The sequence below is a fragment of the Hypanus sabinus genome, chromosome 17 (assembly GCF_030144855.1).
Source record: "Hypanus sabinus isolate sHypSab1 chromosome 17, sHypSab1.hap1, whole genome shotgun sequence".
Lineage (NCBI taxonomy): Eukaryota > Metazoa > Chordata > Chondrichthyes > Myliobatiformes > Dasyatidae > Hypanus > Hypanus sabinus.
In genome coordinates, this window is record NC_082722.1 from 30,129,974 (window position 1) to 30,155,907 (window position 25,934).

At 42.3% G+C, this 25,934-nt stretch overlaps 2 protein-coding genes across 4 annotated transcripts in view; both read right to left on the reverse strand.

Moving 5' to 3' along the window:
* ripor1 (RHO family interacting cell polarization regulator 1) overlaps nucleotides 1-25,934 on the reverse strand; it is a 282,610-nt gene that overhangs the window by 197,800 nt on the left and 58,876 nt on the right. The gene's annotated exons all lie outside the window — the stretch shown is intronic.
* Nucleotides 10,580-25,934, reverse strand: part of LOC132406793 (inactive serine/threonine-protein kinase VRK3-like) — a 130,405-nt gene continuing 115,050 nt past the window's right edge. The window contains exon 16 of one of the 3 annotated variants that reach the window (XM_059992778.1): nucleotides 10,580-11,459. In XM_059992778.1, the coding sequence (XP_059848761.1) occupies nucleotides 11,309-11,459 (151 nt within the window). In that variant the 3' untranslated portion in view covers nucleotides 10,580-11,308. The remainder of the gene's footprint in view (nucleotides 11,460-25,934) is intronic. The other 2 variants (XM_059992780.1, XM_059992781.1) reach the window with 2 other exon arrangements.

Consider the following 25,934-nt stretch of genomic DNA (forward strand, 5'->3'; position numbering starts at 1 on the left):
AAAGTGCATTCCTTCTTTTCTGGAGAGCTGGGCATTTTTAGAAGTCTCTTGGTTTCTGTCTAGGATAAGCAGAAATACTGAAATAGCATGATCTTGACAAACATGAAAACAAGTGTGCAAAAATAAATTTTATATTAATTTCAAACCATTAAGATGTACAGGTTAACAATGTTTTACAGTTTAGATGATAGAGCAAAGTATTTTGCTGCACTCCTTCACCAAGAGAGACCATCCATGATTAGGAGAGTGGTGGGAAGCTCTAATCTAATGCTGTCTAGACAGTACCAGATTGTCCTTCCAATTAAGCTCTGACCTCCCCCCCCCCCCACAGACTTCACTGGAAAATATGATACATAGGATGAGAAGCATGTGGCTAATGAGATCTGGTCAGCTTCCTGTTAAGCAGATTTGGTTAAAATAACCCAAAATATTTATTTTTTGCTCGGTTGAGAAATATTGCACAGCCCCTTCCTTCCAGAAGGTGTGAATGTGTCCGCTGTCTAAATGGAGACAATGTAAGCAAAATGCCAAATAGCCCATCTTCATTTATATAAGAAAGAAAAAACTAGCTAGCAACTTCTTTCTCTCTCGCATATGAACTACAGCAAGAAGAAGCAATATCTGATATACAAGAGGCATTTAAAGCATTTCTGGGAAGAATGCATACAGGACTCCAGTGCTTTGGAATAGCAGGAATGGAAACATTCAGCCAAGATCATGGTCAGTGTTTGAATTTAATTTAAAATCACTGTATCATTATTTTCCTAGTATTACTGCATTCCATAAAGTAACATTTTCCTACTTTCAAACTGACATTAGGCATTAAACTTTCCAGTGCCTACTTATAAAGAACTCAAGAAAATTATTTTTATTTTCTCCAGTTTTACTCCTATCTCCTCACACAAAAAACACTGGACTATGGGAAGTAGCACACACAAAATACTGGAAGAGCTCAGCAGGCCAGGCAGCATCTATGGAAAAGAGTAAACAATTGGCACTTCAGCCCAAGATCCTTCATCAGGACCGGAAAGAAAGAGGAGTCAGAGTAAGGATGTGGAGGGAGGGGATGACGTATACAAGCTGGTAGGTGATAGGTGAAATGAGAGGGGGAATGTTGAAGAAAAGACCCGGAAAGGGATAGGTGAAAGAGATAAAGGGCTGGAGAAGGGGAAATCTGATAGGACAGGATAGAAGATCATGGAATAAAGGGAAGGGGGAGGAGCACCAAAGGGAAGTGATGGGCAGGTAAAGAGATAAGGTGAGAGAGGGAAACAAGGATGGGGAATGGTGGGTGGGGGGAGTAGTGGGAAATCAGAAGCTCGGGAAATCGGTGTTCACACCACCAGGTGGAATACAAGGTGTTGCTCCTCTAACCTGAGTGTGGCCTCATTGTGGCAGCAGAGGAGGCTGTGGACTGGCATGCCGGAATGGGAATGGGAAGTAGAGTTGGAATGGGTGGACACTGAGAGATCCCACTTTTTGAGGTGGACAGGCAAAGGTGTTTGGCGAAGTGGGTCTCACCAATATACAGGAACACTGGATACAGCAGATGACCCCAACGGACTCACAAGTATTGCCTCATCAGGAAGGACCGTTTGGGGCCCTGACTGCCAGTGAAGGAGGAGGTGTAGTGAGTCAACATATTCCTGTGGCCTCCCGTTTCAATTCTACTTCCCATTCCCATTCCGACGTGCCAGTCCATGGCCTCCGCGACTGCCATGATGAGGCCACTCAGGTTGGAGGTGCAACACCTTATATTCTATCTGCATAACCTCCAACCTGATGGTGTGAACATCGATTCCCCGAACTTCTGGTAATTGACACCCCCCGCCAAACCATTCCCCATTCCTGCTCCCCTCTCTCACCTTATCTCCTCACCTGTCCATCATATATCTCTGGTGCTCCTCCCCTTTCCCTTTCTTCCATGATCTTCTACCCTCTTCTGTCAGATTCCCCGTCGAGCCCTTCATCTCTTGTACCAATCAACTTGCCAGCTCTTTACTTCATCTTTTCCAGTTTCACTCATCACCTGCCACCTGTACAGATTCCTCCCCTCCCTCACCTTCCTACTCTGACTTCTCCTCTTCCTTTCCAGTCCTGATGAACGGTCTCTGCCTGAAACATCGACTGTTTACTCTTTTCCATAGTTGCCGCCTGGCCTGCTGAGTTCCTCCAGCATTTTGTGTGTGTTGCTTTGGATTTCCAGCATCTGCAGATTTTCTTGTGTTTGTGGATGATGGGAAGCACTATTTCTCTGTCGGTGCTCCCCAAATGCAGGACTACAAGAATGCAGATTGCAGATTTCCGTTTTTTATTGACGGGAGGAAGGTAGCTGGGGAGGGGGAGGTCTGGAAGTATTATATGCCATCTTCTCATTATCTCACACCCACAGGTATTTAATTTCAAGCAAAGATCACAGAGATCATGAGAACAAATCTTCACTGAAATTCTTCCCTTTCCCCCCCCCCCATGGATCATGACCAGCTACAGAACCAACTATCTCCAAACTGAAGTCCATTAACAGCATGCACTATTCAAGTTGTGCAGTTCAGTGAATGTTTTGAGATGAAACAAAGATATATTAATCTTCTTCACACTTGCAGGACAAAAGGAAGATAAACAGACATTACTCCAAGGACTGACAGTGAGTAAGGGGAAGTGTAAAAATAAAACAGAACACAGTTATCTGGCTCTGATAAACTGCATAATGAGAAAAGGCAAGTGATAAGCCACATAATGCCAATCTACAGAAAGACAAATCTGTGAATTTGCTACTAGTGAGTATAATAGAAAATGTAGGAAAGAGAAATGAAGCAGTAAGAAAAGTGGTTGATCAGAATTCTTTGAATATTAAAGAATTACTTGATGGAGAACTCATTGAGCTGGGTCCTATTTGTTAATGTCACTGAAAAAGTGATTCCCCTAGCATTGTGTCAGAATGAAGAATCACACTCCTAAAAGAAATGAGAAGGAACTTCTGTTGAAGTGTCTTTGGAATGAATTTTCAGTGCCGTAGATCTTTGGAAGCAAAGGCCTTCAATATATTCAAGGGAGAGATTGGCAGCTATTTAAACTGCATGGGAGTCATGGATTATGGGAAAAGAGCAGGAAAAAGGAGTTGAGGATAAAACTAGATCAGCCACCATCTTATCGAAGGCATCCACATCTGTCCAGTTTCTTAGGCTTGTTCATTCATTGGCTTGGCCATCTTGACAACAACTAGTAATGCATTCCAATCCCTGATCTGAGAATACAATTTGATCTGTTACATGTGTCAAATATCTCTGACGTAGTCCTCTTCGTATAGCAGGTGCCTTGCACGTTATTCTCTGCAGAAGTTCTAAGAACGCCTTGGGAAAGTTAAGTTAGCCCTGCATCGTGACTGCTTCTCTTATCTTCAATGAACGTAGTGGCTCTACATCAGATTCCCTCAGGTTGTGAGTTTCAAAGTTTAAATTTTAAGTAAATATGTGCCCTCCAAGGGGACCACAACATTGTCACAGGGTTTGGAGGCTTGGGTGTCTCCATGACCCAGAGAGCTACGTTGGCTGGAGTCAGGGCCTTGTGCTTTGACTCTTGGTAGGGCCACCCATACCAAACAGTTCAAAGGGTCGAGACAAGACTTAAAGTGGTCTACCAGTATTCTGGTTTCAGGGGTTCAGCTTAGGGCTAACAACCCTGACTGGTCAAAAAAAAAATGTTACAGAAACAGCAATGAAGAATCCTTCTGTATCTGTGTGCAACGGTATGGACAGATAGAGATGGAGGACCTTCATTGCTGCCCTAAACGCCAGTGGCATAACAGTCAGTAAGCTGGCACATATATGTCACCACATACAACCCTGAGGGTCATTTTCTTGAAGGCATATTCAATAAATACATAATAGGATAACTGCACCAACTTGGGCATTCAACCGATGTCCAAAGAATAACAAACTGTGAAAATAAAAAAAATAACTAAATAAATACATAAGCAATAAATACTGAGCACAATTTTTTTTCCCAATGAAGTGTCCTTGAAAGTGAATACATAGGGAACATTTTAATGATGGGGCAAGTGAAGTTGAGTGGTTCAGGAACCTGGTTGAGGGTTAATAACTGTTCCTGAACCTGGTGGTGAGAGTCCTGAGGCTTTTGAGTAAGAGGTTATTATTTCAATCTCCCTCCTATATGCTGACTCATCACATTTGATTCAGCCTGCAACAGTGGTATAGAACAGGGGGCTAAGCACACAGCCTTGTGGCGCTTCTGGGGACTGTGTTTTTGCCAGTCCAAACTGACTGGGGTCTGCAAGTGAGGAAATTGAAGATCCAATAGCACAAGGAGGAACTGAGGCCAAGGTCTTGAAGTTATTGATTAGTTTTGTATTAGCAAGGCCAACATTTATTGCGTGGTGCTGGCTGGCCAAAGGTCGTGCTGTTGGGCCACCTGCTTGAAATGCTTGGCTGCTCAGTGATACAACCACAACAACCACGTACAGTACACCACTTCAGGGGGCAGTAAAAGTTGCTTTCATTGTTGGAAATGCCAGAAAATCATTTGAACCAGACTAGCTAAGGACAGTCAGCTTCTTTCCTTAAGGGCACTTGAGTCAATTTGGCAGATTATGGTACTTCAATCAATGCTAATTTTCCTACTAATTTTCACAGTTTTGAGCATCATTTCAAATTCTCCAAACCTGTGAATCATTGGTACAATCATCGCACAATACTACCAAGCCCAATGCAATTAATGACATGCATATATTTATTATGTACTTAGACAAAGGGCAGCACTTCATAATATGCCTTAGTACTTAAATCTCTGCTATGCCAGATCAATCCCCACAGTGCAGTAACCAGCTCTTGGCTGCGATTAGAACAGATATTTGCTCTTTCATGCACTCCTCTGGAGTTTCCAGCAACTTTTGTTAAAGAAATTTAAAGAGTTACTTTAGTGAAGAGCATTTTGGTCCTGGTGTGATTTGTGCCAGGGTAAAGACCTGCTATGACTGTAGCTCACTCTCTAACTCATCTCTCTGGGCGCAGTGTGCAAAGGAAATTCCACATTTCCATCATGGGAGCTTCTGAACATTAAAATTAATCATTGGAAAAATATGCATCCTGGGTATAGGATTTTCTGTTTTGTCCTGGAAAACTGGAGTGGAAATTACTAGCAGTTTGCTTTTTGCATTGTAATTTATATGCAGAGGAAAGCCTGACTGATTGGGAGTCTAATGTGCTTGGCCAAGCTGCCCAGCAGCTAATCTGTGTTACAGCAGTGACAGGGACAAACTTTGCTATCCAAGATAAGGCCTTAAAATAATATTCCTCAGCACTCAGGTTGTGTCTATACTTACTGTGCTCCTTCTTTAAATGTTCAGCCATGGGACACTAACAGTACAGTGAACTGAATTACAGAAGAACGCCAACATGCTGATATGCTTGAATTCTCTAGCATCCCTTGACAAATTAGAACTTCTTTGCCTACAGCTCTGTTCAGGGTAATGAGCATTAGTAAATATCTGAAGCATTTAGATATAGGGTCTCCTTGGCTTCACCCCACCCCCTCCGGTGCTAAACGATCTGCATTAGCACTTCTAATAGTCTGAAAAACAAACATAATCCACACAAGCAAAATCCCAAATCCCACCCAGTCGAGTCAAACTATTGTTGGTAATAGACAACCGAACACAGTAGTCCGGCTGGTGGCGCAGTGACATCAGCGCTGGACTCCGGAGCGTAGATCTAACTCATCCCCTCTTCTGCCCTGTTACTCTTGCCCACAGCAAGATCACAGCATTTGGTTGAAGGCAATTTGCCTGTACATGTTTGTATTATTTCAAATGATGATTACATCATTGCTAACGTGTGCACAACTCTTCCATTTGGTGACAAAGATACAAACACATCTGCTCAACACCAATCAGTGGTCGAGGTTGTTACCGTAAGCATGCAAAATATAAATAAAGCTTTTTTAAAAACAGTATGACAAAGAAACAGGTTTGATTGTTTCTGAAGTGAAGAATGGATGGATTGAGGACTTTGAAAATGAATAGTTATGTAGAACGATCAAAGAGTTTTAACAGAAGTTCAAGAAAGTGGGATAAAATAGATGAAAGCCTACTGACCAGGGCAAAACAGAGGGAAATAAACAGGAACTACAGTAGGTACAGAATAGAATAAAGATGGATTTGCAGAAAAGAAGAGGGGGGTTAAAGTCAAATAGTCGAGGAATGGGAGACAATGCAAGGAACGGAGTTTACAGATGTGAGACACGAAGGAAACAACATGGCTGACGATGCACTTAAGTCTATTGGGGAACCATACTGTTCAAGTCAAATATAGAGGTGAAGTTATGAATGAATGGTTCCGGCTAGCATCCAGATTAAGGACAGATAAGGCCAAACGTGGGTAATACTGTACAGCTCGGTGTAGATGGGCTCACTGATGAAACCGATGTGTGGAGGTATGCGTGGCTCATCCTGGGGTTGTGAATTACTGGGCAGAGCTTCACTGAGAAGTTTGGGAGGAGAAATAGAACCGAACAAATTTGCATGGTTTCCCATTTTAGGCCCTTCTTTACCAAGCTAAAGAATTTTTTGGCTTGGACACAACCTATTGTTGGACGTGCTGACAAGCATTCATGATTAACAGGTAATGAAGCTGGATGTAGAGGTGAGACACAAGGAAACTCCTTGCTTACAGATAATATTACCAAGAAGCAAAGAGATGAACACAGATGATGGACACGGATGGCTATCTGTATGTGAGGGAAAGTACTGTATGCTCAAAGGAGGAAAATCCTTTGTGGCCATTATGGGATCCTGGGTACATTTTGACATTGCACTGGAGGCTGTGTCACAAAGACAATGCATGAAGAACCGTTTCAAAATGAATGATCTGAAGGTGTGCCTGACCATGTCAGGTGCAATGAGATCAAAGCTAGGAGATAGGAAACTCACTGCACGTTGGGGCTGGGGTGACTTCACTGCTATTGCCTGGAAGAAGCTGGCCTCAATTGACAATGGCATGCACCAGAGATTTAAATAGTCACAGGAGAACAGAGGCAGATAATAATTCAGAGGTAAAAGGAGCCGGGAGGGAAATGAGGTCAGCAATACTATGTCACTAAGCCAACATCTGCACAGTCCACCTTCGTCTAATGCTGCTCAATTCAAATGATAATTCAGAAATATATTAGTACTGTATTCTCATTTGTGCTCAACTATTTGCATTGCATAATTCAAATTATCAGTCAAAACACACAAAAAAAACCAATAAAAATACCAAACCATCAACCGCCCCACACCTTGCAGTTTAAAATGTGCAGATCTGAACCAGTAGTCATGAAATGTGAGATTGATGGGGCCCAAGACTGGACTATGTGCTACAGTTCAGATTTCCAGAGCTGGCCTGGAGCCCAGCATTTGCAAAATCTGGATCTGTGAGTTGCATTTTGGCTTTCTTACTGTAATTCTATTTACAGCTCAATGGTCATTGTTGTGTACACAATTCAGCTCACATTCCACTGCCATTGTCCTGCTGGGTTTCAAACAGAAACTATGCTTCCCACATGTAAAGCAGCCCACCAATGTGCATTCAATTAGCCTAACCACCTTGGGATGCCTGGTGGCTCCTGTTCCCTTTATTACATTTGCTCTATTTTATCCTGAGCTGGTTCTTTTAATTTAAAATGTACAGAATACAAATGGTATCAAGATGAATAGTTTGCTTTGTAGCATTCCTGTTGGTCATAATAAATAACAATCTTGCCCTTCTTCTCTTTTCCAAGCTCCCTTCTCCCTTATCTAGGCTCTCCCCTGGCTGCATATGCAAGTATTCAGACCTTTGCCAGTGAGATTCTGTGAAGATTAATGGGATATAAAACACTCACTTTCTCACTCCAACAGGCCAGATTCCTCAGTTACCCACCTTTAAAACATCTAAGTAGTTAAGACCGCAAGAGACAAGACAATTAGGCCATTTGGCCCATTGAGTCTGCTCTGGCATTTCACCATGGCTGATCCATTTTTCCTCTCAGTCCTGATCACCTGCCTTCTTCCCATATCCCTTCATGCCATGACCAACCCCTGCCTTAAATATACATAACAACTTGGCCTCCACAGCTGCCTGTGGCAAAGAATTCCACAGATTCACCACTCTCTGGCTAAAGGAATTCCTCCTCATCTCCATTCTAAAAGGATGCCCCTCTATTCTGAGACAGCGTCCTCTGGTCTTGGACTCTCCCACCATAGGAAAATCCTCTCCACATCCACTCTATCAATGCTTTTCACCATTCGATAGGTTTCAATGAGGTCACCCTTCATTCTTCTGAATTCTAGTGAATACACACCGAGAGTTATCAAACACTCTTCATATGACAAGCTATTCAATCTGGAATCATTTTCGTGAACCTCCTTTGAACCCTCTCCAGTTTCAGTACATCCTTTCTAAGGAAGGGGGCCCAAAATTGCTCACAATATTCCAAGTGAGGCCTCACCAGAGCTTTATAAAGTCTCAACATTACATCCTTGCTTTTATGTTCTAATCCTCTTGAAATGAATGCTAACATTGTATTTATCTTCCTCACCCTTTTTAAAGATAGAGAGCTGAGGGATGTGGGGATCTGGCACAGAGCAGTTTAAGCCTGAGGTAGATCAGTCAAGGTGACATTGAATCACAGGGAAGGCACCCTACCCCTGCTCTCATTTAATTGTGTAGCATCCTGGAGATTTGTTTGGATTTGTAGGTGGAGGAGGACATGGCCAGTTCTGGCCATTGTGAGAAACAGGATAAATTGGCTAAGTTTTTCTCTCAATCACAAACAGTGACTGAATATACAGGATAACTAAACCAATGTCTGGTAACTTATTTCCTCCTCCCCTTTCCTATTCTAGCCCAACACTTCCCTCTGGTGCTCCTTGTCCTTTCCTTTCACCCATGGTCCACTCTCCTCTCCCATCAGATTCCTTCTTCTGATCTTTATCTCTTCCACCTGTCACCTTCCAGCTTCTCATTTCATTCCCCCTGCCTCACCCTCCCACCTAGTCTCACCCAACACCTTACTCTTCCCCCTCCCCCCATCTTATTCTGGCTTCTTCCCCCTTTCTTTCCAGTCCCGATGAAAGGTCTCGGCCCAAGATGTTGACTGTTTCTTCCCCTCCATAGATGCTGCCTGACCTGCTGAGTTCTTCCGGCATTTTGTGTGTGCTGCCCTGGCTGCACTCTCAGTTCCTTATTCTAAGGCATGAACATGGCCTGTAAATAACCACAGGCATGGTCTTGTTCTCCTGAGGCGCACCATCAATTTTACCCACTCAGCTGAAAGACACAGCAGCTATCTACAGCAATGAAGACTCAATGGTAAAGGAGATTTAGAATGAAAAATATAGTGAAATTATGTTGACCAAGAGGAGGCAAAAAAAAGCAGATCCAGTGGATTACATTCCTGGACCCTTACTGGATTATTGGAGAAATTAAAAAGATCCTTACAAATCATGGCTACTTCTGCTCAGCCACTGATAACACCAATGCAAGTCAGCCTCAAGCTCCAGTTCTCACCATTTCCCACAAGAGTCCCAACATACATCCCAGGAATGTTTGTCCCAAAAATGGGGCAAGGACAATGCTTATTGAAAGGCTAAATTGTACATATCCGCATTGTAACCTCTCTACTGGCAAAATGAAATACTTGGGTTTCTGGCATCAACCTTGATAGCTTATGGCAAAGGCCAGATGTCAACTTCAACTTCCTGTGCTTTGCTCCACTAATGTGCCTTCAAACCCATCGACTAAATGCATCCCAACCGCACCAAATGCTTCCCTTATTTCCAGACCATCGCAACTGTGGTCCCTCCGAATCAGATTAACAATTTTGGAGCAAATTCTCAGCTTCAGCCAACTAGTAACAAAGTTCAGGAGACAAATCAGTTTGAAAACTCCACTCCATTGCTGGCTCCTCTGCCTGTTGAACACCATTTCCACATGCAGAAGTAATTGATAGACACAGGAGTTTGCGAAGATCAAAAACAAATGGAAACTACTTCATTAGCCATCTGTGCTTAAGAGAAAAACTTCTGTCATTTAAATAGTAATTCCCCTTTTTTTTATATATAGTCACAAAACTGATTACACAAAGAGCTTTAAGTAAGGTTCACTTTTCAAAGATGAAATTTACAATCCAACATGGCTCTTGTGTCGTACAATGTCAAAGAATTATTTGGCATAAAGACAGCTATTCGGAATTTCACCTTCTTTGAAAAAGCTGTTAGTGTGTTCACAGTCAGTGGCCAATGGCTAATGTGGGAGCCTTTGTGTGAGTCCACGGTGCCATTTCACCTTTCCTTTCCCATCTCTCTGCTTCCTCCATAATTCTTCCCCATCCTTACATTACTACACCCCCTCCGCTTGCCATTCCTCAACAACCCAAACGGCTGCTCTCGAGAATGCACCTCTGCGACCCTGGCACACGAATGAAAAAGGGAAAAAAAGTCTCCTATACCGCTTGTAAGTGGGAGAAAAACCACAAAAGAACTATTTCTTTGAGCAAACATATTCCAATTTAATAGGTTCTTTCAGTGACTCCTGATTTGGCATGATTTCCAGACATTGCACCAACTGAACAAACCAAAAATAGGTCAAATGCGATCTTGTGGCTTCACCTTAAAAATGAACGACTGTTGGGGGAGGCAGCAGCTGCACTGTCAAATTTCAGAAGTTGCCTGCAACCCACAACCTTAGCTGATGGGTTGCACAAACTTGCCTTGTAGCTTCTGATACAGAAGGCGGAAGGGTGATCTGAGGGAGGAGTTTAAAACATTATAAGGATTAATTGAGGAAAATTAACAGAATCTACCTTCCGCTGGGACCCTTAAGAGAGCCTTTCCTCCACTAAAATGGTGGCGATAATCCGGAATTTTCTAACTATAAAGTTGTGGCGATCGGAGCTTTCAAGATGTTATTTCCAAGTTTTAGTTTCATTATCATTCAACCACACATGAAAATAGCCAACAAAACAGTGTTGAGGATAATAGTGTCAAGTCAATAGCTAAGACTTTAAAAAATATAAATCAAATTCTCTTCATTTTACGTATGGACAGTGACATGTATTCTGGAAGAAATGCAGTTAACAATCTAATCGGATCATTGTGAAAAGGATTGGGTACATCGCATTTCAAATATCATGGCGAGGCCGAGTGTTCCCATGTTTTTATGTCAGCAGATGTTTCTTATATTCTAATGCAATGTTTTCTGAGTGAAACTCTCATTCACTACAGGATTTCTCGATCAAGGCAAGCCACTCTGGGAACTTGATTGGGCAGTTCTCTTCAGTACAAGTATTCCTTCCAATCAGATTCACATTTCATCCTTGAAAATGCCAAGTAGCTTGTTTCGTGTTTCAGTTTTCTCCATTTGTAATTCAACCTTCGGCCTCTACAGAACATTGGCATTTCACCACGTGTCCCCAGTTCTCTGGATCTATTCAGGAAAACAGAAAGGAAGGGAGTACAAGAGATTCTGCAGATGCTGGAAATCCAGAGTCACACACACAAAATGCTGCAGGAACTCAGCAGGTCAGGCAGCATCTGTGGAAATGAATAAACAGTCAACATTTCCAGCCAAGATCCTTCATCAGGACTAGGAAGGAAGGAGAATAAAAAAGGGGGGGGGCAGGGTGAGGGAAAGGAGGACTGGCTAGAAGGTGGTAGGTGGGAGAGGAGAAGGAATCTGATGAGAGGGAAAAGTGGACTATGGGAGAAAGGGATGGTGGAGGGGCACCGGGGGAGGTGATAGATAAGTGAGGAGAATAGGTAGGGGCCAGAGTAAGGAATAAAAGCAGAGGGAAGGGTGTAGGGCAAAAATTACCGGAAGGAGCAATCGATATTCATGCCATCAGTTTGGATTCCACCTAGATGGAATGAGTTGTTGCTTCTCCACCCTGAGAGTGGCCCCATCATGATAAAAATAGGAGCCCATGAAGCGTCATGACGGAACAGGAATGGGGATTGTAATTAAAATGGTGGGCTACTGGGAAATTCCGCTTTTGATGGTGAAATACACTGCTGGGCTGGAAAATTATTAAAGAAAGGTTACGATATCTTCTCAGTTAGAGATACATCTTTCCTTCTGTCTTAGTGTCATCTTAAGAACAAATAATTTGAGGGACAACATAATAAAACCATTGGCAATGCAGTACCTCAGAGGAAGATTCTTCATGTATCAGGGGTGCAAACTGATTTCAGGAGATAATGAGTACTTCAGCATGGAGGTCTAACAAGGGAAATTTATTTTTATCTGAAGCCTTGATGACAAATGATCCCCAAACCAGCAGAACAAGTAAATGAAGTTTTATTTTCAGGTAAGAACAGTACAATTGTGGCCAAGGAATACTAATTTATCAGTTTAGTGCACAGGGCCAAGGAAAAGGAAAATAATGTGTTTCTCTTTTCATGTAAATTCATAGGACTAATCTGCCTACTTGTGGAGTTTTAATTCAGAAGAGAAAATAAAAATAGGAAAATTTCTGTTAGCTTCTTGCAAGTGCATTCGTGAGCATACACTGCCCAACGAGGGGCGATAATCTGAAGTGTTACTGTTAACGAAAAGTCAAGACTAAAGGATATTTCAAATGAAATTCATGGAATTTATATTATGGCCAAAGAAATTCCAGCAAAAGCCAGCTAAAGTGGGTTTTTAATTGAATGATAGTGGGAGCCTTTTTCCTGCGTCAGCACTAGGTTTCAATTTATTCACGTCTTCAGTGCCAAGCCAGGAAAAAGTCATGCTGTTTTGGAAACAGATTTTTCCAAATTATCTTTTTTTGGACCTGTGGTTCATAGCATGGCACAGTTCCAGGAATGAATTCCCACCTTCCCCCTTCCCCCTGCTCTTTCTACAGTTGTTGAGTGCACATTTGACTCTACTCATATACAGATCAGGGTGTATATAGTCATACAAATAGCACTTCATACTATAAAATCAGTACCTTTTCCTCCACATAGGCACAACCTCAACCTGTACGAGTGAACTTGCTGCTCCTGCAGATTCCCATAAACCATCCAGGAATTTCCTGGCAGAGTTCAGGAACTCTGCGTTTGCAGACTCACAGAGCTTCCTAACCTCTACTACGATAATCCTGGTATGTCAGTGATAGGGAAATATCTACATGTCCCAGCAGGTGCCTTCTCTCTGAGAACTTTCTTATATGTGGCCGTCATTGTTCTACAATGCTTCTATTAATAATTAATCTTTCACTTACCTTGATTAATTCACCAAATTCATCATATCCACACTAACTTTTATTTGTTATACAGATAAGGATCTATATTAGCAATGCTGCTGATCAGTTCTAATCCCAGTTTAGTGTTAATAATCTAACTGGAGAAAACATGCAGCTTTAATGTGGAGTATACTACAGGCCTCTTGTAACACACACAAAAGGCTGGAGGGCCTCAGCAGATCAGGCAGTATCAATGAAGATGAATAAATACAGTTGGCCCCCTTTATCTGCGAGGGATTGGTTCCCAGACCCCTCGTGGATACCAAAAAACGCGGATGCTCAAGTCCCTTATTTAATCTTTCTCAGTGCGGTAGTCTTTAGGACCCAGCGGAAACCCGGACCTTATTTAACCGGTCTCAGTGCAGTGGACATTAGGACCCAGTGGCGGAGCTCTGAATCTGCAGTGCTTCTGTTCACAAAAATAAACATGGTTTAAAACAAGTATAGTAAAGCAATCAGAAAGAGGTGAAACTCATCGGTCATTGGAAAAGTGTTAAGCTACAGTCGGTCAACGATCGGAACAATTTTAAAGGATAAAGTGAGAAAGGCTCTGCCCCGATGAAAGCTACAATTATTACTAAACAACACAGAGGTTTAATTACTGAAATACATATGTTTCTTAAGCATTTTATATGCATAGAAAAGTAAAATATATATTATGTACTAAGACAAACGTTTGACTGACACTAAATAATGTACCTCTTCTGACTTACTTAGTAAGAGAACTTCTGATTTTTTTCGATCCTGATCCACGATAACCCACGCACATCCTCCTGTATACTTTAAATCATCTCGATTACTCATAATACCTAATACAATGTAAATGCTACGTAAATGGTTGTTATACTGCATTGTTTAGGGAATAATGACAAGAAAAAAAAGTCTGTACATGCTCGAACAACAAGTGCTGGAAGAGCACTTCTGGGTTTTCTCGATTCGCGGTTGGTTGAATTCGCGCATGCGGAACTCGCGGATAAGTTGGGGTGACTGTAATCAACATTTCAGGCTGAGGCCATTCAGCAGGACTGGAAAGGAAGGATGCAAACGCCTGAACAGAACGGTGGGGTAGTGGAAGGAGTACAAGCTGGCAGATGACAGGTGAGGGGAAAAGCCAGGTGGGTTGGAGGATAAAGTGAGGCACCTAACACAGGGCAGGAGAGTGGATCACGGGGAGAAGGAAGGAGGGCAAGCACAGAGGGAGGTGATGGATAGGCGAGAAGAGAAGGGGTATGCTAGTATGGGGAATAGATAAGAGAAGCAGGAGGGGAGGAACAATCAGAAGTAAGACAAATCGAAGCTCATGCCATTAGGTTTGAGGCTACCCAGACAGAATATGAGGTGTTGGTCCTCCAACCTGAGAGTGGCCTCATCGTAGCTGTAGAGGAGGCTAAGGACTGTCGTGTCAGAATGGGAATGGGATGCAGAACTAAAATGGGTGGCCATTAGGAAACCCTACCCAATGAAGTGGTGCCCCAGAAGCTCGTGAGTTAACCTTCAGGCGGCGAATGAAAAGACTCCACAGCGTTGTACAAATGTTACATATGTGTAAAATTAATTAATTCTTACTGTTTTAAGCTTATAAAATAAACATTTACTAGACTGCAAACTGCCTATAATGGTATTAACAACTATGTGTACCCAGGCCTGTAAGAGAGGAGAGTTCAACTTGCACTCAGTAACCACAAAGGAGCAGGGAGGAGAGGAATGAGAATAGCAGGACAGGGAATACACTGGAATGAACTGACACGTCTTTCTCTGGAACTGCTGAATTGTAATGACCAAATACTGCAAGTAAACACCTCCTCTGTTACTGGGGGATAAAAAGCATCAAAAATTGACTTATTGTATTATATGAGACACTGTCAGAACTATCAAGGAGTACACAAGTACATTTTCAACGATTCACAGGACCTTCAGTGCAGTGAATGCCCAGTCATGGTGATTCAGTAAAAGATGGGACAGGCTTCAATTTCAGCAGAGACCTTTCAATATCTTTTTGTAGCTGTGCAAATTCAGTCTGTTCTTATTAAAGGACTTATCCCAAAAATAAAGGATGCACGAAGCTGGGGGTAATGTATTAGCATGGACAGAGGATCAGTTAACCAATAGAAGGCAGAGTTGGGATAAATGGGTGTTTCTCTGGTTGGCAATCAGTGGAGAACAGGGGTTGGTATTGGGCCCATAACTGTTCATGATATACATTAATGATTTGGAAGAGGGGACTTAAGAAGGCAAATGGAATGTTGTTCATCACCATGAGGATTCAATGTAAGAGCATGGTAGTTATGCTACAACTGTATACATCAGGTCACATCTGGGATATACTCACTGGAATTCAGAAGAATAAAAGGGGTTCTAATGTTGCTCAGATACATTGGAAGCTGTTGGGAAAGGTGGTGACATTCCAATCCCCGTCTGTTGAAAATGTACATAGAATGCTGAGCTTGCTACAATCATTAGCAAATCACATCACTCTCCAGTCCTATCCTATACCATGACTGCAGCTGCAATACAGATACTGGAAGTATTGAGATGGTCCTCCCTGTACATCTTAAGCAAAGAATCTGTTGCCAATGTCAAAACTCCAGCCACAGGGCAATCTCCATGTGCACACGCTGTCTGCCTTTCCAGTTTAGCACAACGCAGTTGCAGACAGATCCTGATAGCTCATTATCACAAAGACAGCAGACAGCACCGGCGCTCGAGGGAACTGACTGGTCTAATCCAAGAGCTGCGTAATTTGGGCAGGCGAACTTGACAGCATTCACTTCGTAGTCAATTTTAATATCTTCCCAAAATGAACAGATAAATATGTGAGAAGTAACTAATAAAATTACCTCGGTCGTTTGCTCATTGTGAGTATGAGCCAATTATAATTTATGCTTTTGAGCACATCACGCTGTTAATCTAATTGTTGTTTTGATATGCTTGCTTGCGTGCCCATACATTCATCTGACAAGCTCATAATGCGGAGATCTATAGATCAAGAGAACCAGCTGAAGAAATATGAATTTATCTTGTTCCAACAATTGTAACTGATGGAGGTGTTTTAATGTCCTTGAGTGCTTTGATACTGCTTCTAAAGAAATTACAGCAGCTTTTCAATTAAGATAAAACATTTTCCATTCTTCAAATCTCTGTTTCTTCATCAATAACTATCACTGTCATTAAAAGTTGAAGCAAACATATAATCTTGCTCTCATATGTCCAAGCCAGGAATTCACCTGAACCACATGAACAGCCAACAAGACGCCAATTTAAGTTGGAACGATTTCTCTGCTGCCCCGGACACTTCTGAAAATCATGACTCATTTATGGAAGTGGAATTCAAGGTCGCAACTGTACCGATTCTCTTGGTTTTGGGGATACGTTCACGCTGATCTTGCAGTCAGATTCTGATGTAATGATGAGCAATGGGAGATGGGGGAAGAGAGAATGTCAGAGGAGAATGGGTCTTAGATTATGCTGGCTGCTTTACTGACTCAGCAAGCACAGACAGAATCCTGTGGAGACAGATGTGCTGAGTTGTGTCTGCAACTTTGCAACTTCTTTAGGACACGTGCAGAGCAGTTGCTATGCCAAGCCGTTATGTGTCCAGATAGAATGCTTTCTACAGTGCATTGATAAAAATTGATACACATCGATTGGGACATGCCAAATTTCGTTAGCCTCCTGATGTAGTAGGAGCTTTCTGTGACCTTTCATGGCCATTACACTGAAGTGAAACAATACTTTGATTCTGTGAACAAAAAAAACATCTATAACCCTATAACAACATTTGCCTTGTCGTGACTAATTTTGAAAAGTTCATTGCCAGTATGGCAAAGAAAAAGGATGGTTTGGAAGTTAAGATTCTAAATTAAGGGAAGACTGATTTCAATAACTTAAGATAGGATCTTGAAAAAATAGATTTGGAATAAAAGTTTCAGGCAGAGCACCACTTAACAAGTGGTAAAAAATTGGGAAAAAAAACAACTGCAGATACTGGAAATCCAAAATAAAAGAGAAAATGTTGGAAATACTTGACTGGTTAGGCCTTGGGTTCTGCAACCTGATATGTTAATGTTGTTAGTCTTCTCACAGACACACGATAATCTGCTGAGCATTTCCAGCATTTTCTACAATTCTTTGTTACTGAAGTGATCTCTTTAGCTCAGAAGCATGGTCCTTCTTAGTTCTGTCCAGCGGTGAACTCCTGCCAGAAATAGTTACAAGGATTCCTGACACTTCTCAGGGTCCCAGAGGCTTTCATTGTCGTATTTTTCCAAAAATAAAACATGCAGGTCTCTGCTTCACATATGGGTACTTTTGGATTTCTGGCAGCTTCTCCTTGGAATATCCACAGAATATGGTTTCTTCATTGCACACATTTTTATTGCATCATTAACTTGATCCTTTTCTTCAATCCATTCCTTTCTATCCTCTGCCACTGAGGATCAGTAGCCACCCACGCCCTTCCACTAAGAATCCGGGCTTAACAGCCAGAGTAACAGTGATTCCTTTCATACTGCTCAGCTCTCCGTTGAATACTTCTGCATGTTTCTTCAATATCTCTTGTAGACCAGAGCTCCCACCAATCAAATGCGCTTTGTGCTAGTTGAGTTCGAGCTGCTCCAACCACAAGTAGTCCAGAAGTGCTGGACAATTACCTTTAACCATGGAATGGAAGTTCCCTTCTCTGTTTGTTAATCTTCTCTGTAACACGTGCTACTCCCCTCACAGGGGCAACCTCACCAGTGTATGTCTTAAAGTCAACCTTGCCCCTCTGGAGTGAGGTGCTCCAACTTATACTTGTAAACTGTCTCTGACGCCAGCGATATTGCAGCACCAATGTCCGCCTGCAACTTCACCGTGGCCCAGTGCAACAGCAGGGTCACCCAGTAGTTGTCTTTGTGCCGGGAAACAGATAAAACATGCAAAGCTTCTTCAACCACGGAGTGAGAGTCACTGTCCATCCTCAGTATCCTCCAACTTGTTCACACATCCCTTTTTGTTTTTCCAAAATACATGTTGCTTTTTGTTTCTCCAAAAGTCATTTTTCTTTATTACAGTGTTTTTGGTTGACAGTGTCTTTTTACTTTTACAGTTGTGATCAAGATGCCACTTTTTGCCATAGCTTTGGCAATCTAAATCCTTATACCAGCATTCTTTTGCTGAATGCCCAGTTTTGCCACAACAGTAACATGTATATGGTCAATAAGTGTCTTAGTCTTAAATTCAGTAGAAACTTTATGAACTTGGGAAGATGTGCTTAATAGCTGTGCTTCTCTAGGTGCCACCTCCATAGACGTACTAATCACAATTGTCTTCTGTAAGTAAACGTTTCTGAATTGGCTCACTATGAATACCACACTGAACTTATCAGTGACTGCCCAAAAACCAGTGTTTAGATAATCGCTTGAGAGCCAGCACGAACTGTGAAAAAGACTCGCCTTCATCTTGATTCCTTTAATGAAATCTAAACCTCTGAGCAATAGTTAAAGGTTTAGGTGAATAGTGGTCCTCTAACACTTTATGCCCTCATAAGGCTTAGTAGGTTGCACCAGACTGCATAATAAATTAAACATTTTTTCACCCGTCACAGTCAAGTTGGAATGTGAATATCATCTGAAATTCAATTTGCCGGTAAAAATACTGAAATAATTCAGTCTATGAATCACATTGCTCTGTCATTTCATCATATTGCCTCATACTTCCAAATATTGTTGCCATTTTCAAACACAATCACGTGCCCAGAAAAGTCAACTTGTCTTATTCATCTCTCTCCCTCTCACTCTTATTTGTTTTATTTAACTGTCTCATTCTCTCCCCTCGGATTCTTCACTCACCATGCTTCCTGCGGTAGTTCACACCACGCTTCTCATGGCATGTGCTGTCCTTTCCAACCCCACCCACCGTTCTTTCACTCAGACTTCCCTTGCCGAAGGGAACAGAACGGTAAAATCACGCGAGGGCTTGTCACCACATCACCAGTTACGTTTGTGTACTGAGAAGCTGGGTGTCCGTGAGCACACACGAGCGATGGAGAGGTGAGGAACAGATATTCAGCTGTTTATTTTACTAATGAGTCATCTACCCAGAATACACCCTCTCATTACGTAACAGACAGGGAAGCTTGACAGCAGCCATAAGGGTCAAAATATTCAGGAATACATAACAGGTTAAAGTTTTTGAGGTTTATAGAAGAAAGCAGTGTAGATATTGTCTATATGGAGTTTAGTAAGGCCTTTGACAAGGTCCTGCATGGTAGGCTGATCCTAAAGGTTAGAGCCCATGGGATCTAAATCAAGCTGGTCAACAGGATCCAGAATAGGAGTAGAGGATGGTGGTGAAGACTTGCTTTTCTGATTGGAGGTTGGTGACCTGTGGTATTCTACTGGGATTGGCGCAGGGACAGATGAGAATGAAGGAGGTACAATTAGAAAGGTTGCAAAGAACACAAAAAATTGTAGTTTTCTAGACAGGGAGGAGGATAGTCAGGCTACAGCGTAATAGCTGGGAAGTTGCTTAGAGGCGGCTGCATGGTACGGTGCTAGGCTACTCGTAATAGGACATGAGTTGAGAGTTATGGGACAAAAGTTTAGGGCAACACAAGGGGGAACTTCTTTACTCAGAGTGGTAGCTGTGTGGAACGAGCTTCCAGTAGAAGTGGTAGAGGCAAGTTTGATTTTGTCTTTTTTTAAAGTAAAATTGGATAGGTATATGGACAGGAAAGGAATGGAGGGTTATGGGCTGAGTGTAGGTCGGTGGGATTAGTTGAGAGTAAGCATTGGCATGGACTAGAAGGGCTGAGATGGCCTGTTTCCGTGCTGTCATTGTTATATGGTTATAATAATCTGCCTATGGTATGCACGCAGGCCAAGACTACGCCTCATCCACATGCTACTGGAAAAACGAAATGCAAGCAGCTATAAACATCAAGAATGAAGTTCGCACGTTCTTGGATCAACATGCTGATGCCCTGGTGATAGGTGGTATTTGTGAAATGACTGAAGTAGACAATTGAACTGCTGTACCTTAGCTTGACAATAATGAAAAGTACAGTACAAGCCAAAAGAGACTGTAAACAACAATGGAAAGTCGATGAGCATTATGGATATGTTTCTGGACAGTTCATATGGTAAAATGAATTGCCCAGAAGCATTTCTTCCAAGTACAAATAAAATAATTTTATTTAAATAATTTCTTTAAATAAAACTGCAACATCAGTAAAAGAGAATGACGATTTTATTAACCTTAGGCAGTACAAACGACCTGATGCCTTTATATATTTGGCAAGAAGCACATGACACGTTTCACAACATTCCAATTCAGGTTGAATGTTGTCATAGGCATACGTCATACACGGGGTACAAGTGCCACAAAAATTAGCATTTTGCAGCAGCGCAGCACATTACAAAACGAGGGCAAACGTTCAGTAAATACAATATTCTTAACTCTTGCCCGGCCTATTCTGTATGAACTTTTCTTTATCTCTGACTCCAAACCTGAACCCCCCTTCCTCCACTCAGAGATTCATCTTATTGTCAAAGTATGCATGTACAGTACAACTCTGATATTTGCCTACTTCAGATAGCCATTAAATACAGAAAGACCATGGGTGTTGATGAAATGAAGGGACATCAGCTTCCGCCCCTCCACATCCTGGCAGAAAGAAACATAGAAAATAGGTGCAGGAGTAGGCCATTCGGTCCTTCGAGCCTGCACTGCCATTCAGTATGATCATGGCTGATCATCCAACTCAGAACCCTGTACCTGCTTTCTCTCCATACCCCCGATCCCTTTAGCCACAAGGGCCATATCTAACTTCCTCTTAAATATAGCCAATGAACCAGCCTCAACTGTTTCCTGTGGCAGAGAATTCCACAGATTCACCACTCTCTGTGTGAAGAAGTTTTTCCTCATCTCGGTCCTAAAAGGCTTCCCCTTTATCATTAAACTGTGAACCCTTGTTCTGGACTTCCCCAACATCGGGAACAATCTTCCTGCATCTAGCCTTTCCAATCCCTTTAGAATTTTATACGTTTCAATAAGATCCCCCCTCAATCTTCTAAATTCCAGTGAGTATAAGCCTAGTCCTAGTCGATCCAGTCTTTCTTCATATGAAAGTCCTGCCATCCCAGGAATCAATCTGGTGCACCTTCTCTGTACTCCCTCTTTGGCAAGAATGTCTTTGGCACAAGAGAGTGAAAGGAAGAGAGAAAGGAAGGGAAGGGAAGGGAGGAAGGGAGGGAGGGAGGGAGGGAGGAAGGAAGGAAGGAACTCCGAATCCAGCCCCTCAACAAAAAAAAGTGACAATAACAGCCCCTGATCTCCTCACCTGCAAAACAAAAGTGACAATAACAATCCCTGACCCCCTTAACAATCCCCAACCCACCCACCCATAGAAAAAAATCACAACAATAACAATCCCCGACCCCTCACTTGTAGAAAAGAACAGTGACAGTAGTATCAACCCAACCCCCACACACAAAAAAAATCAGATTGCCCACCCGCCAATGGTCAACAAGAAAGAAAGCACCAAAAAAACTGAAGGAAACCAATACAAAATACAGTCCAATAATCACATAAATCTCAGAATTACTCCTCCCATAGATGTGATCCTTTCGCTATCACCAACTCAGAGCCCATGCCTTCTCCTCGTGCCCCCCCCCCCACAAATCCATACACTGTTTTAGTACAGATTGGCTTCAGATGTGTAAAAAAGAAAATGAAGATACGAAAGTCTTCCTCATCGTGGGTCATTTCGGCCAGGCCAACCTTCATCCCCCAGTCATCAACATAAAGAGATCGACAACTAGTTGTGCGATTTTGTCAAGTGTAAATTAATCCAGAGAAACAACAAAACTTCAAGAAATGGGATTCATTTGCTGTGAAGTATTAATATGCACTAAAAGAATTTCAAGCAATATCCTGACATTAAACACAGACAATTCTGCAGATGCTGGAAATCGAGAACAAACACAGACAATTCTGCAGATGCTGGAAATCGAGAACAACACACACAAAATGCTGGAGGAACTCTGCAGGTCAGGAAAGGGATGTCCTCACAGTTAGTCCTGACGAAGCGTCTCGACCCGAAACGTCGACAGTGCTTCTCCCTATAGATGCTGCCTGGCCTGCTGTGTTCCACCAGCATTTTGTGTGTGTCTCACAAACAACTTTCATTCTTCACAACTCACTACCAAAAAGCATATGCAAACTCTCAGAGGAATATGCATGTTTTGCCATCTCTGATAGCCAGTATTAATATCCAGCATCAATGCTGTACAATCCTTGAATCTTATAAAAGCCATACCCAAGTAGTAGCAGGAGATCACCTGCTGTTGAAGATTCACCCCAGCCTATCCTACCTCATGACGTGATCATTCCGATTCTCTCATGCATGGCTTCACATGCTCCACCCTTCATAACCATAAAGGCATTCAAAATTTTGCTGTTAATTTTACTCATCTCAATCATCTTTTGGACTTGTTCTTAATACTGATATAGGGTGTTCCTCCTACAGATAATACCTAAACTACTCAGCATTTCCAGTATTTTCTGTTTTTATCTCAGTGATCTACACATATTTCAAGTTTTATCATTTTCATTCTCATTTTCAACAGAGGAGGTTTACAAGAATATGAGATTTATGAGAATAGGTTGAGTGAACTCGGCCTTTTCTCCTTGGAGCGAAGGAGGATGAGAGGAGACCTGATAGAGGTGTACAAGATGATGAGAGACATCGATCGTGTGGATAGTCAGAGGCTTTTTGCCAGGACTGAAATGGCTAACTCAAGGGGATAGTTTTAAGGTGCTTGGAAATAGGTACCAAGGGGATGTCAGGGGTAGGTTTTTCCACACAGAGAGTGGTGGGTGCGTGGAATGCACAGCTGGTGGTGGTGGTGGTGGAGGCAGATACAATAGGGCATTTAAAAAGTTTCTTAGGTAGGTACATGGAGCTTAGAAAAATAGAGGGCTATGTGCTAGGGAAATTCTAGGCAGATTCTAGAGTAGGTTACATGGTCAGCACAACATTATGGGCCAAAGGGCCTGTAATGTGCTATAAATTTCTATGTTCTAAATCCTTCCTCAGCCTTGCCCCTCACTCACTCTCATTTCTGGCAGCCATGCAAGTGTCCAGGATAGCTGCAATCCTCCAATTCAGGCCTTTTGTCAATTCCAGATTTTCTAACTCTCAGTTTATGCAGTCTATGGCTTTATCCGCCAGGCCCCAAGCTCCACAATTTTCTCCCTCTGTCTCTCTTGCTGTTCACTTTTTCCAGTAACTTGCTCCTTGAAAACTCCTTCTACAACCAAGATTTTGGTAATCTGTTCTAATTTTTCCTTTTGTAATTTACCGTGAAATTTTATTTGACATTTCACTGAAGTTTCCTGGAACGTTATTGCGATGTTAAAATGTATTAAATAAATAGATTGCTGTTCTGGTTCTGTCTCATTTCTAATAAGTTCTCTTGCCAGAGTCTGTCCTGGGGACAACACTTTAAGTGCCTTTACAAAGAAGGCACAGCATGGCCTTGCGCAGATTCAGCATGTCACTAGAACTCTGAGGGCATCCTGACTGGTTGCTGCACAGGCTGGTATGGAAACACCATGAACAGAAAAGTAGTGGATTCAACCCAGTCCATCGCAGGGAAAGCTCTCCCCACCCCTGCACACATCTACAAGGAACACGGCCACAAGAAAGCAGCATCAATCATTGATGCACCATCAATAACTCTTGGAGACTGGAAGTGAACGATAGGCTTTTATTAGCAGCAAAAGGGAGCACAACATCTCGGAGACTGAGGGAGGAACAGTGCCTCCAATCGCCTTTATACAGGGGTCTGTGGGAGGAGCCACAGGAGCAGTCAGCAGAGGGGCACGTCCAGACAGGTATACATAGTTTACCACAGGCACCCACCACCCACCCTCTGCTGCCCTCAGGAAGGAGGCACAGGAGTCTGAGGTGCCATAACTCCAGGTTCAGGGACAGTCATTTCCCCTTCAAGCACCAGGAGCATAACTTCATTCCCTGAACTCTGAACCAATTCCACAACCTATGGACTTACATTTGCTCATGTTCTCAATGTTATTATTATTATTATTATTATTATTGTTTTTGTACTTGTGCAGTTGCCTTTTTCCATGTTAGTTGTTTGCAAGTCTTTGCTTCTGCTTAGTATTTCATTGATTCTGTTTTATTTTTTGTTCTGCTGTGAACGGCTGCAAGAAAATGAACCTTAGGTGACACAATTCCATCACCTCCCATCATGGAGGCTGTTAGTTTCTTGGTTATTAAGTGCGTCAAAAGTCACAGGAGAATGTGATAATAAACCAGCCATGATGGAATGGCAGAGAAGACTCAATGAGCCCAATGGCCCAAGTTTGCTCCTGCGTCTCATGGTCTAACTCCTCAGAGATTCTACCGTGGCCAATGAACCAGGTTTTTTTGAATGTTAAGATGCTGCTGATCTGAACATTTCAACACAGCTTTAATCCAGTTGTCCTTGATGCACCATCAATAACTCTCGGGAGACGTGAGTCGAGATAGGCTTTTATTAGCTGGAAGAAAGCACCGTCAGCAGCAAGAGACCATCACACAACATCCTGGAGACTGAGGGAGGAGCAGGGCCTCCAATTGCCTTCATACAGGGGTCCGTGGGAGGACCAGTCAGCAGGGGTGGGGCATGTCCAGACAGGTATACATAGTTCACCACAGACCTAAATGTTCTATTTGTAGAAAGTGTAATACACTTTAAGTAAAGATATAGGATGGTTCAACTCATTCACTCTGACGATGACACTGCAAGCTGAAGCACAGTCTTCAGCTGGAATCTGCATTGCTGAAATGTAATTAATGCAGTCGGTGCCACTTCAGCAATTGCATCTATGACAAACAGGTTTCCAAAACATCTTCCTCAGCACTGTTCGCTGATCATAAGATTTCTGCGGATAAGTTTTCTCCTCTAATCATCGAAGTGGAAAGCTACCAGTGCCCTTGGTGCCTGACATTACTGTTAGAAGTCAAAAGGAATAAAAAAAATTCTACGGTAATAAAAATCCAAGTTTGAACATGTTCCAAAATGGGCTTCACCCAAAGCTAAATTTTAATTAAAATTTAAACAAAGCCAGTAGCACCTTCTCTTGCTCCCTAATTTATTATCGCCACAGAGCTGAGGTGGGTCCTAGCCACGGGATGCACTGCAGCAGGAATTTTATTAATTTGTTTCTGGGGAGTTGAGTGTTGCCAGCAAGGCCCATCACTAATTGAACTTGAGTGGCTTTCTCAGTCATTTCATTAAAAAATCCACCACGTCAGAGGGGGAGGAGAACTGTGCAGGACAACTCGGTAAGTTTGGCAGTTTTCATTCCGAGGTTTTCACAACAATCCCGCAGTTGTTATTACCAAGATTGGCTGAATTCTTAAGATATTAAATTTTAATCGCCATGGTAGGATTTGAAATTGGATCTATGAATTATAAAAAGATAGCCTCTGGTTCAAGAATGAAATTGTTGTGCCATCTTTCCATCTTTTCTCCCTTAAACTTCAGCACAATGCAAAACACTTAGGGAGGTACTAATCTTCAAGCTTGCTCTCAGGACTCACATTATTCTCACCTGGCTGTACGTTCTCCGTTCTTTCATCATTCATCACTGATACAAGATCCCAGAAATCTCTGCTCAACATA